Source organism: Phoxinus phoxinus (assembly GCF_949152265.1).
Source record: "Phoxinus phoxinus genome assembly, chromosome: 10".
Taxonomy (NCBI): Eukaryota; Metazoa; Chordata; class Actinopteri; order Cypriniformes; family Leuciscidae; genus Phoxinus; species Phoxinus phoxinus.
In genome coordinates, this window is record NC_136885.1 from 18,399,798 (window position 1) to 18,413,346 (window position 13,549).

General features: G+C 38.7%; 1 protein-coding gene across 8 annotated transcripts; it reads left to right on the forward strand.

The window, feature by feature from the left end:
• The first annotated feature begins 277 nt into the window (after nucleotides 1–277).
• znf687a (zinc finger protein 687a) lies at nucleotides 278–13,382 on the forward strand. 8 transcript variants are annotated; one of them, XM_079626167.1, is made up of 13 exons: nucleotides 278–562; nucleotides 707–783; nucleotides 1,578–3,645; nucleotides 5,617–5,686; nucleotides 5,837–5,921; nucleotides 6,037–6,221; nucleotides 6,308–6,499; nucleotides 8,713–8,875; nucleotides 8,958–9,182; nucleotides 9,924–10,036; nucleotides 10,236–10,338; nucleotides 11,285–11,744; nucleotides 13,018–13,382. In XM_079626167.1, exons 3-13 carry the CDS (start codon nucleotides 1,593–1,595, stop codon nucleotides 13,038–13,040), a joined length of 3,672 nt encoding a protein of 1,223 aa, XP_079482293.1. In that variant the 5' UTR covers nucleotides 278–562; nucleotides 707–783; nucleotides 1,578–1,592; the 3' UTR covers nucleotides 13,041–13,382. The 8 variants fall into 8 exon arrangements, with proteins under 8 accessions (XP_079482293.1, XP_079482295.1, XP_079482289.1 ...); XM_079626169.1 differs by having other exon boundaries at nucleotides 11,285–11,728; nucleotides 13,018–13,380; XM_079626168.1 differs by having other exon boundaries at nucleotides 281–562; nucleotides 670–783.
• Nucleotides 13,383–13,549: the final 167 nt, after the last annotated feature.

The following is a 13,549-nucleotide window of genomic DNA, read 5'->3' on the forward strand; positions in this document are numbered from 1 at the left end:
AACGAGTTATTAATTTAAAAAAAAAACTACAACAGATTGTATAATACAAACAAATTATACAGTTTTATTGCAGTTCAATTTGTTTTTTTTATTTTACTGTCTGAGAAGTATTTTAATCGTTTATGCATATAATAAACAGGGATATAAATGTACAAATTTAAATGTATACATTATAAAGTATTTTGCCAATAATATAATGTTATTAATCAGGTAAAATGAAACACAACAATCATTGGTTATCCCATGCATTATATTTGCCTCTTTGCTGACAGGCCAGTTTACGGTGGCAGGATGCGACAGAGAGCAACCGTTAAAGACGCAATTGTATGACGTGATAGTGTCTCAAAGCTTGTCTACTCTTGCTACACACTCAAAAGTATGTACTTTTTCTTCATAAACTCCTTCATAAACACATAAACACACACCCGTATACTTTAATGCCATAGCTGTATAAATCAGCTTTGACTTCCTCTTCCGGAGTGAATATTGTTGAACTCTGCAAGTGGCTCGTGTGTGGTTATCATGGGCATAAACTCCATTTCGCTACTGTCTCACCCAACAGGTACGTATTAAAAATACTGCGTCGTAGTTTCACGACAACGGCCCTTTGTAAAGCAGCTGGACATTTGCAAACAACCAATAATAAATCAACGGCTTTCTTTTCTGTAGTATCGTTCTAACAGTATCGACATTTGCATGTGTACAGTGGAAAGACTTGTTTTTCTTCAGAGGTGACGCAAATGCTGTGCGCCGTCCTGGGTCACTCCGAGAATATTTGGCCAGGTAAACTAAAGTTTTACGCTCCAACACATACATCAAAACATTTATCGCTATAATTATATAATAAACATATATACGAATATATAATAATTATGATAATCATCACCTCATGAATATAAAGTTTGTTGTATTGTCAACGTTAGACGTTGCAGACTGCGGGTGAAGCTACTGTAGCGGTTTGGCTAGACACTTTAGCAAGACTACTTTGTGACAGATTACTTTCAGTATGGCGACCTGCGTATTTGTCAGTTTCTTGTAATTGCTGAACTACATTCTCTGTTGAAATAGGTGGCCAAACTGTCGTGCAAAAGGCACCTAATACTTTTGGTCTAGTTAGCCTATGAAAAGATTACTGTAAAGTACATATTTGTAAATTAAAAACGAGTGCACTGCCTGGTACTCTGAACATTCACAAATTAAATAGCAGCTGAGCAAAGCTACAGTATAAATGTAAAATGTCTTATTCAGAAGAACGTGTGTAATAGGAACTAACGTTGTACATTTGATAGCCTACTTCCTGTAAGTAACCCCTGACTGTTATTTCCTCTCATTTAAAGTATTAGCTCAATTTAACTGATCACATTATACATTACATCTCATTATATATATATATATATATATATATATATATATATATATATATATGGCACATTATTTTCTTGTCATTATGTGTATATATATGAATAAGAGAAATATGTTCCATTTATATTTTTATTCCCACATGTTGATGCATTTAAACAGTTTTCTACATTATAAACAAGTGCAAATCTATGCTAATGAAATGTCATGTAATGCAGGTATTTGTCATCTACATGGGAATGGGGGACATGAAGACACCAGATTTCGATGACCTACTGGCAGCGTTTGACATTCCAGACGTTGATGCCAAAGAAGCAATTCAGTCTGACACTGATGGTAATCATAACGAACACAGTGGTGCTGTTGGAAAGGAGAGAAGTGGAAGTCCATGCCTAAGACCCCCAGACAGCCCTGAGGGTCCTCACAATGACCCCTCCATGGTCAGTGTGATTGTAAAAAACAGTGTACATTCTGATGACAAAACTGAAGAGGATATAACTGGAGACTTTCTTGGTGTAGATGCATCACATGAGTCTCCCCAGAAAGGTCCCAGAGAAGATGACCTGATGCCTTCAGATTCATTCATCTATAATGGTCTCAAAACAATCTCAGATGGGGCCACAGAACCCTCTCAATCACCAACTCTAACCCAGATGCAGACCAATGGGCCACTTTGGTCTCTCTCTTCCTCTAGAGTAACTAATGATGACAACCAGGATGACACTTCTCCTAAACACCCTGCTAGCACTTTCTCTCCGCCTCAGTCTTTACCCCTGACTGATCCCCCCATCTTAGCTTCACATTCAATTAGTTCAAATTTCCCCCTCAGAGTTGATTGTGAGGCAGCACAACCATTAAATGGCACTTTGAGGGCTGGAGTCCGCCGTCATTTATCTGAAGATGAAGAATCTGAACCAGACCTCGGTAGCCCTGCACTTGTCATACAGGAGAGCCCGGATTCCCAGATGTGCTCTGCTCCCAAGGTACCACGAATGCAGCGGTCCCCTTTAAGTGTGTTTCAGCTGCCCTCTCCCTCGTCCCCTTCCTTACCAGTAAGTAACACTCAAATTGAGGAGCCCTCTGTCCAGCCTCCGACACTTCTACAAAGCAGTGTCAAACCAACACCAATGACCTCCAAAAATGATTTGCCGGCTGAAGAAAAAGACCTTGAGCACATAATCGAGGAGCGAGATTCTCCTGAGAGCCCTGAGCCAGAAATCCCTCAACCTTATATATCTCTGCCCTCAGATCCGCTCGGGACCAATGAGCCAGAACAGGAGGAGAGAAGAGAAGAAGCCCCTCAAGATCAAGTTATTGACATGAGCGTAAGTGTGCAAGAGAAGAGCGGTCTTCACACAAAAAAAGATGATGATGGAGCTGAGGAGACGGAAGAGAAATCTACGGAGCCTAGTGTGGTAGATTCAGCCTCTGAAGGTGTCACCAAGTCAAGCAAGACCTCCGCCAAGCCTCTCAAAGTGAGAATCAAGACTGTCAAAACGTCTGCCGGTAACATCACGCGTACGGTATCTAAAGTGGCTCCCAAAGGAGGGGCCTCCAAAGGTCCTGGTGGCTCCAAAGTTCAAGCAGGGGCCCGTAAGTCAGTCCACAGGATTCAGAGATCTGGCGCTGCTCCTCAAGGACCACCTCAGGTGACAATGTTGCCTGTGTCCACCCTTCAGGATGCCAGCACAGCTATGCTATTTGCAGCCAGCAGGGCACAGAATCAACTGGCCTCCACTCTCTCTGCCACTGCAGTCAACATCACAAGAACGTCAACCCTGCCATCTATTTCTTCATCCATGCCTGGGGCTAACATTCGCTCTCTGGCGCAGAAAACGATGAATGGGAATCCTGGGACAGCCAAACCAGCCTCCATTGTGAACAGCCCTGGAGCTGTAATCTCACGCAGCCAGTCTAGCCTCGTCGAGGCCTTCAACAAAATCCTCAACAGTAAGAATCCACTCCCAAGTTATCAGCCTGACCTCTCCACCATGCCTCCCCCTGAATGGGGTCTTCGATTGCCCTCAACGGGATATCGTTGCCTTGAGTGCGGGGATGCGTTTGCCCTGGAGCGCAGCTTGGCGAGGCACTATGATCGGCGCTCTATGAGGATTGAGGTGACCTGTAACCACTGCTCCAAACGCCTGGCCTTCTTTAATAAGTGCAGCCTGCTGCTCCACGCACGAGAGCACAAGGAGAAGGGACTGGTTATGCAGTGTTCACACCTCGTCATGAGTCCTGTCAGTGTGGAGCAGATGATTGGCCAGCAGGAGACCGTGCCAATAGGTTTGTGTCTTTATCAGTGTATTTATAGATGCACTAGGAAAAGAAAAGTACTTGACCTTTCCTCAAATTTTTTTAAATACAACCGCTGGAAGACCGTTTTCTGTCTTGACACTTTGACATGTTCCTTGGTCTGCCTGTATGTTTTCCTTTTATAACCTTCCCATTTCGTTTCTACTTGCACAAAGTACCTGTTTTTAGACACAGCTGACTGGGAACAACCAACTTTTTTGGCCACACTCCGTGTTGAAATTTCTTGTTGAAGGAGTTTTATCATCCTTTCCATTGTTTCAACTGACTACTCTCTTGTGGGGGCCATGTTTCCTTTCAATTAGCCAAGTCCAACAGCTTGTTAAGGCGTGTAAGCACTCTCCTTTAACTGCTGACTAATCAGCTTTTTTAGACTTCTCCTAGTATTTGTTTTCGAGATGGAAATTAAAAGATGATTCCATAATTTTTTCCTCTGCTTGATTGGGAAAAAGCCCAAAACATGCCATTTAATAAAAAAAAAAAGTGAGTTTGTTTGAGGGTTTAATGAAGCCAGAATGTTAAGCTATTGAATTTTATATTTTGTAATATATCTGTGATTTTGTTTATTTGCTATAATGTATAAAAGGGTGGTGATTCCATAATTTTTGCCAGGGGTTGTATTAAGGTTTCTAGACACAAACCAACAAGACTTGTGAGTTAGTAAATACTTTAGGTTTGCACTTTGCATTGTGCAAATTTTGGATCAGGAATTTTCATAACAAGGAGGAACCACAGAAGTTTTTACAAAAATGTTTTTTTTTAAGCGTTAACTTAAGATATCAATTAAATGTATTTAACAGCAAAAAATGATTCATGCTAATATATTACTGCCCTTACTAAATCTAATTACCGGTACTGTTTCTTTTTTTCATTTTGCTTGGGGGGAAAAAAAACCTTTGAAATCCACTGTTACTTTTGGCTTGCTAATAATGGTAATACGGTTGCTAAAGCTGCTCTAGAACATTACTTCAGGTTTAAAGCTAAAATACATTAAAGCCAATCATTTCATTTTAGAAACAGTATGGCTCTTACTGTTTGTCTCACACAGTATACAAATTGTGGTCTTTATACATAAAAAAACAGTAAAAGCGACAATTAATCGGCAGTAAAGACATTTATAATGTTACAATAGATTTATTTGATTTCATCAAAGATTCCTAAGTATCACGGTTTCAACAAAAATATTAAGCAAGAACTGTTTTTAATATTAATAAATGTTTTTTGAGCACCAAATCAGTATATTAGAATGATTTCTGAAGGATCATGTGAGACTGAAGACTGGAGTTTTTTTTATTGAAATAATATTTTACATTATTAGTGTTTTTACTGTATTTTTATCAAATAAATGCAGCCTTGGTGAACCTAAGAGACTTTTAAAAACGTTAAAAAATTATACCAACTCCAAACTTTAAATGGTAACATATGGTAACTTCTTTTATATTTTAGGAAATTAGTTCTTTGCAAAGGGATCATATTATTTCAGGGTCCTTGGCTTTGAACACTTTGAAAACCTGAATGATGTAATTTCCTTCTTAATTTTAGCTTACCATGTGTCTGAACAAAACTTTATATTTATAAAACATTCCAGAAGTAAAACAAAACAAACAAAAAACGAATAGTCATGCTATAAGTATCAGTACACAGGGATCGTAGAAATCAACCAATCACTATCTCTGTCCACAGGGAATCTGTGCACTGCAAACCAAAGGACTTAAACGTTTAAGTGGAATAATTCAGCTGGGGCTTGTTCTCTCTGTACCCATTTTCAAAGGACAGTCTCTGGACTCGGTCCATTCCTGGCTTATCCTTTAGGGAGATGAACAGTAAATTACATTAGGTTAACAGCGCTGTAGATAATTGAATAATACATTAACCCATGTCCATTTCAGAATGATTTGGCTGATGTGTGTAGTATGTGCTTACTGTACTCTGTCTCTATTACAGGTATGCTCTCTCCTGCTCTGCCTGCCCTTAAAGAAAGTGGTGGCCAACTGTCACAACCTTCTGATAACAGGTAACCACACACTCTCAGATCATGTTTATTTAGTTTTCATGCTTGAATTAATTATTAGAAATGAAAGAAAAAGTAGTCATTCAAATGAAATTAATTGAGACTGGGTGTTTAAGAGTTTAAGATGCTGTTTGGTATTTTCAATGTTGTCAGTTGTCCAGAGTGTTGGACTCCATTCAAATGCAAGGCAGAAATAGCAGCACACTTTCAAGAGGTGGATCCTGGTGTCACTGACATGGTGAGTTGAGTGCATGTGTGTGTATCAGGACTCGATTTGCATTGGCCCCGTTTAACACTTTCACAAAAAAAATTAAAAAAAATAACGAAATGATTAAATTTTTATTTCTCTCTAGTGTTGTATGCAGTGTTCTCCTTCAATGCCACTGTGGAACTCATGCAGTGCTGCAGCTCACCGCCGGTTACATCAGCAGCTCCCTCCACTGGTTTGCCCTGAATGTGGTGTCATCTGTCAGCTTAATGACCTCAACACCCACCTGAATCAAACCTGCCTGCACTACTCGCGTCGCCTTGGATATAGGTATCCACACAGAGTAGTTATGTATACTAGTAAATCCCTTGTTTTATCCATTGGTTTATTAAGGAGCTATTTCCTCTTATCTGCAGATGTGCCTGTTGTCATTTGGTGTTTGGAGGAGTGAATAGTCTGAACGCTGTAAAGACTCACATGCAGACGGCTCACTGTGAGGTCTTCCATAAATGCCCCTCCTGCCCCATGGCTTTCAAGTCTTCCTCTGGTGCTGAAACCCACTGCACCTCCCAGCATCCTGAACTCCCTGAGACGGCTAGACAGTCCAAGTAAGTGTAAACTGCGTGTGTGCGTGCGTGTGTGTAACTGCAGCCACACCACAAGTTAGTCACTTAAAGTAGTTATTATCTACCCTACAAATTAAACTGAAGTTATTTAAGGTGACAATATATTTTATATTATCTCTAAATCTGGAAGCATCTAACTAAATATTTCAACAAAGAAGTTGCAACTTCCAAGGATTTAAACTGATGTACTGGAAAATTAGGTTAAGTTAAGTTTAGTTAGTTACTCCCCAACACTAACTTGTAAATGTGTCCTCTATTCTTTCTTTAATGTCGGCATGAAATGGGAGTTGAGCTTAGTCTTTTTGTTTCTGTTGTGACATCCGATTGAATCGGCTTCTGGAATGACAAAAAATGTAGGACAGGACTTTAGTCCTTGGGAATTGATTGGATCAGGGCTCGACATAAGCGATGGCCCGGGGCCAGTAAAAGAGTATGTCGGGCTAGCTGATTGGCCAGTCACTGGCCCGTGCGGGCCAGTGACTGGCCATCAGCAAAACAAACAGGAATTCGTCACACACAGTGGCGCGAAGAGTGTCAATGTTACTTCAGGATATTTAATATTCCGGCTGTGAATTATTAGCTCTGCCTCTGATTGAGCTAAAATCAACCAATCGTCGATGTAGTTCAGTATTCGCATACTCCGTTGTTGTGGGGCGAGCGCGCGCCGTGTCCATGCACTTCGTGAACGTGCGAGCCTGCGAGGTGCTAGGGACAGACCGAACGTCAGGACATTGTGCTTATAAGCTCGACCCTCGGAGGCGAATATCAAGAATGGCCTGTGACGGGATGCTATCTGTATCTGAAAGTAAGCGTCTTTCAGATCCACTGAGATAAACCATGCAATCGCACGGGCGAATTTACGCGAGGATTGGTTGTCAGCAATTTGAACGAGCATTTCATAAGCGCTTGTTCAAACGTCTGAGGTCTAGGATGAGTCTGAGACCACCACCCTTTTTGGGGACGAGAAAGTAGCGTCTGTAAAAGCCCGACTCGCTCTGCGTTAGAGGAACGGTCTTTATAGCCCCTTTTCCCACCAGTTTCGCTATTTCGGCGCCAAGTAGATGTGATACTTCGCTTTTCACCGTAGGGGCGGACTGGCCAATGTGGGCCGGCCCACTCGGAAGGCTACACGAATATATTTAAAAAATGACGGAAATCATAATATTACATTTATTTTCTACGCAAATGGCTGAGTGAATCGATCGCGCGGGCGCGGCCGACAAGGAGTGTGTGCATGTGAGTGTATTGCCCTCCCTCCCTGTTGAGTATCTTGAAACACGCCCCCTTTCATGTTTAATTTTACAGCGAGAGAGAGAGAGAGAGAGATATTGATCCGTTGCTGCGAATTTATCTGAGCAGATAATTGCAAATAATTGTCTATGGATGAAAAGCTGGAAGAAAAGAAGCAAGTTTAATATCACATGATAGCCTAATAGTAGCCTATGCCATGAGGATTCATGTTAATGCAAAATGTTAATGTCTTGATAGTTTTATATTAATGTTGTGTGTCTTAATGTTCTTCTGTTTGTTTCCCTTTGTTTTACAAATATTATCTAATATGTGTTGTGTTATTTAAAATAAATGTTTAAATAACATTTATTTTTGTGTTGTGTAATATTTTTATGCTATAAGTAGTGTTAAAAATTATTCTGCACATTAATGAGCCAATGTGTTATGATGTGGGATGTGGTGGGCTGCTGTGGGTCAGAAAGTCCAGGGCCACTTTTGTGGTCTCAGTCCGCCCCTGCACGGCAGTCTGCGAACGAACTTCAGCGAGTAACCTCGTTTTATTATGTTCAGCAGCACCCATTCTGATATGCCCGAAATGGTTTCCCATGCTTTTCCTTATATTTCTTTCAGGGACAGTAAAAATAAAGAAGGGGCCAGCAAAACTCTGATCTACTGGCCCCGGGGGCCAGTGGGGATTTTTTTTTATGTTGAGCCCTGGATTGGATTGTAGAAAGTTAGGAGTTGCTAACTAAATGGAGGTAGATCTGAATGTAATTTTGCAGTCAGTTGTGGAGGATATTTAGTCCCACCCTTTCGCCGAGACATAAGAAACTTTCCTTTATAATAAACACGATAATATTCTTTAAAAAAATATTTGAATTTGTCAATTTTGATTTCATGGTGACTTTAAATGTTTGCATACATTTTTTTGAGGTGCTAATAACCTTTCTTTTTTTTTGTGACAGGGAGATCTATAAATGTGTGATGTGTCGGACTGTTTTTACCCAGAAGGCATTGCTCAATGTCCATTTTGACACTCACTTAACTAAGCAGAAGATGCACGTCTTTAAATGCCCTGACTGTAACAAGCTCTTCACGCAGAGAAGTTCCCTCCTTGAGCATGTTAAGGTTGGTTTTGTTCAGCTGAGACAAAAATGAGCTCCATTCATTGATAAAAAATTATAAATGTTTGACCATAATGTGTCTCTAGGACTCTCACAAGGACATTTATGACACATCGGCACAGAACAACTTGGTAAAGATGGATAGCTCAGATGGGGAGGAGTGGGGGCGGGACGAAGACAGAGGAAGAGTGTCAAGAGAGGATGGGAACTCCGCTGCTCCACATATCCAGAGCTGGAGCTGCTCACAGTGCCAGAAGCGCTACAAAGAGAAAGAGAGCTACATCACCCATATGTCCGAGCAGCATGGCAAGGTCAGGACGTCATCAAGGATCCAGTTCAGATTACATACATTGTCAATAATATAAAAAATAAATAAATAATGTCTCCATATTTTATACACTACCATTCAAAGGCTTGAATCTGTAAAAATTTTCTTTTGGAAAGAAATGAATACTTTTATTCAGTAAAGATTCATTAAATTGGTCAAGTGACAGTAATGACATTTTATAATGTTACAAAAATACTTTTAAGTAAATGCTGTTTCTATTTCTTTCTAATTATTCCACTTATACTTTCTATTCATCAAATCATCCTGAAAAAGAAGAATCACTGTTTGCACAAAAATATTAAGCAGCATGTTTTTCCTTTGATAACAATAAAAAATGTTTCTGGATCATCAAATCAGCATATTAGAATGATTTCTGAAGGATCATGTTACACTGAAGACTATATCAGTGCCTTAAGACTGAGTAATGATGCTGAAAATTCAGCGTTTACATCACGGGAAAACATTGTTTTAAAATATATTAAAATAGAAAATAAGATTATTTGATGAATAAACAATGTAACGCATAATGTATTAGGATAACATATTTAAGTAAGCAGACAACCGTACGTGCAATAAAAAACATCAAGTCATAAAAACACGTTTATGATTTGTACTGTTTTTTCCCCCTTTGTTAAATTTGATTGTTTTCTGATTTGTCCTGAACCAAATGAATGTATTAATGGTGTATAAAAACACATTGACTTTGTGACATTTTTGTTTAAAGGAGCTGAAGAAGTTTCCATGCACTCTTTGTGAAGGCTCCTTCTCGTCATCCTCAAGTTTAAGACGCCACATTCGTGTCAAACACAAAGGAATCAAAAGAGCTTTTTATTGCCAGTGAGTATAAGACATATGTACTGTAGCCCCATGAAGTATTTATACACTTAAAATTTATGAATGTCTAGGAATTGCATGTAAAACAAAATATTAAATGCCATTTTGCAATCAAATCATTTTAGAACTTTTCTTACAATTACCATAATTTTTAAGTTAGGCTTATTTCAGCCGTTATTTACTGTTGTCTCTTGTTGTGAAGACTTTGTACAGGTGGGAAGAGGAGTTTCAGCAGTAAGCTGATTCTTGAGAAACATATTGAGGCTCAGCATGGTGGAGACAGACGAGCAGCCAAACAAAGTCAGGTAAGAGCTTAAATACAGTCAGTCACTGTAACATTTGTCTCTAGTTGGTGTTCCTACTGCTAGATGCCGTAATGTTATTGGTGAATTGTGCAACTGGACCTGTCTTTCAAAAATGTTATGACAAATTAGATATTTGAACACCTTATTGTGTCGGTGTTCATTTGCATAAAGTTAAACTTTTCACAAATGTATAGGGTCTTTGGACACCCTGTACCAACACTTAAACGAATAGTTCACTTAAAAATAAAAATTCTGTCATCATTTACTCACCCTCAAGTTGTTTCAAACCTGTATGAATGTCTTTCTTCTTCTGAACACAAAAGAAGATATTTTGAAGAATGTCAGTAACCAGACAGTTGATGGACCCCATTGACTTCCAACGTATTTTTTTTTCCTACTATGGAAGTCAATGGGGTCCATCAACTGTCTGGTTACTGTCATTCTTCAAAATATCTTCTTTTGTGTTCAGCAGAGGAAAGACATTCATACAGGTTTGAAACAACTTGAGGGTGAGTAAATGATGACAGAATTTTTATTTTTAAGTGAACTATTCCTTACACATTGCTCGTTCACACCAAGGATGATAACTATAAAGATATAGTTTTAAAATTAATTTTAAATTTAAAGGGAAGTTGATAATATAGAGAAACTATATAATTGGAATCCATTTCAGAATATTTTTTTCCAGCTGATGAACGATAAAAAACATTGACAGCCAATCAGAATCCATCCTGATTTAAAGAGCTTGAGCATTTATAGTGGTATATGACATAACTGCTGCGCGAGAACATTTTGCAAGAACATTATTGCGCATTGGTGTGGACGCTAATATTGTTATCATTATAGTTATCGTTCTTGACGTTTACGAGCTGTAAGGCTCATTGAAAGTGAATGACTTCCTGTGGTTTTGTCACTGCAAGTCACTTAAAGTATTTTCAACTCTCAGGCAGTTCCTCAAATCACCGATGCAGCTGACAGCTCATCGGAGCACGATGGTGGTCCTTTGGGCGGGGCCTCAGTTGAAGCAGAAAGCCAATTGGCTGAGAGCAGCCTGACCAGACATGGCAAAAGAGTTAAAGAGGAGCAGGAAGCCACAGGATTTCGCTGCATGCCATGTGGTTTTACCACAGAGGACAGGGAGGAATTTCTCCAGCATATTGTCAGTCACCGTGACGGGGGCAGCACCTGTCAGTGTCAGCAGTGCGGTGCGTGTTTCGCTTCCGCCTCCTCCCTCAGCAGGCATCTCTTCATCAGCCATCGCGTGCGGGATTCCCCCTCCGATCACACCGAGGCGTCTCCGGTCACTGGTTTAACTTCTGGACATGTGACCTCTGACTCTGCAGTTGCAGCAGGGTCCCCGGGGTCACCATCGAGTGTAGGGGGGACACAGGTAGAGGATGGGGAAGGTAAGCACACCTGTAAGGTGTGTAGACGTAACTTTAACAAACCTGCTGATCTTAATACACACTTCAGAACTCACGGCATGGCCTTCATCACCGCATACAAAACCGACAAACCAGCGTAGAGAGACAGGAAATAATTAACATGACGATGAAAATCATGAAACCTGGCAAGAACATGTCCGGATCATATGCCACCCCAAAATCAAAAACGTAAAATAAGAAATTATATTTTACATGAAGAAAAAGATGCTATAAAATACTATTTTTATTTTTGAGATTTTTTCCCCCCATGATATTTATTTTTATTTTGTGACATTTTAGTTTCAATAAAGTAAAAAAAAAAAAAAAAGAGATATCATTTTTTTTTTTTTATTATGTGAAAGTTAAAAAAGATATGTTTAATTTATACTTTTTTAAATTTATTTATGTAATATATATCCCTTTATTTATGCTGATTTAAAATAATATCATCTAAAAATTATAGCATCATAGTAACAAACACACAATAACAAATTATTGATTATTAAAATCTCAAAAGTAAAATGTCCGGTTTGGCAAAAAAAAAAAAAAAGCTTAATTGTTATGAAAACTTATATTTAATTCAAGTAGATTTAAATTTCTTTATGAAACATGTAATTTCTTCTGTATTTTTTCTACGATTTTGATCGGGGTGAAATGTGAGCAGTGTTTTTGTGAGATTCAGCAGAAAGCGTGTGGTATGTCTTAGTGGGCAATATAATAGAGAGTCTGCTGATTATTAACATTTAGGTTTGTCGCAGGCTTTTAACACTCCACATTCACAAACTAGAAAAATACACTGCGTCGGGGCAAATCATGTTTGTAAGAACATGTAGTTTCTCTACTAGGCCAGTTTTGTCAAATCAATGTCTAGAGGAGCCTGTTGTCGAACAAGTAATACTGTAGAGGAGTGATTTAGGTTCGATCAACCTATAAAGTGATCACAACAAGCTCTTAATTGATCTGAGAGGTTTGTGGAAAGGGCAAGACACTTAAGCGTCATGTCTTTGAGTTCTTAACATATTCAGAGGGTCATGTTTACCAGTCCTGCTATATTTCTGTGCCTACTGATTCCATTGTGCAAACAAAAAAGATACAGTCCGTTTCTCTAATGCAAAATGCAGCTTACTATAAATAAAATACTGTAATTACTAACGGTTTAGCATAGCCAAATGATCCCGAATCAGGTGACTCCTTTGTGCTTGAATCATTATTTTTATGTTTAATGTCTGTATTTCTTCTATTTGTGTTTCCATAGATTCAAATCAGGAAACTTGCTGAATAGTTGCTGATCTTTAGAATGAGAACGAAATAAGTGCCTTCTTCATTTAGTCTTAAGATTCTTTAAGACAAGATTACACTTAAAGGCCTCAGATGATCGTTTCCTCACTGGGAGGAATTTGTTGTGTGTGTGTGTGTGTGATGGAGTTAAAAAAATATATTTTTTATGTTTGTTCTGGACTTATGTTTTATTGGTGCCTTACACATTGTCTTTTGGTTTTCTTTTTAAAGATAATTAATATAGCTTTGTTGTAATGTAACCTCTTGCATTCTCCTTTTTTTGGTTGTTTCATATCGATTTTGTTGAGATAAATAAAATAAAACAATAATGGCTAAATCATTTCTCGATGTCCTGTATAATGTATATACCGTAACCATACACAACTGATAAAACTATAAATCACTTCTCTTGGAAACTACTTATTGTAATACAGATATACATTTTAGCACAGATTCCAGAGACATAAATCTGTGGATTATCATCTGAAATATTCAAAGGGATTTATTGA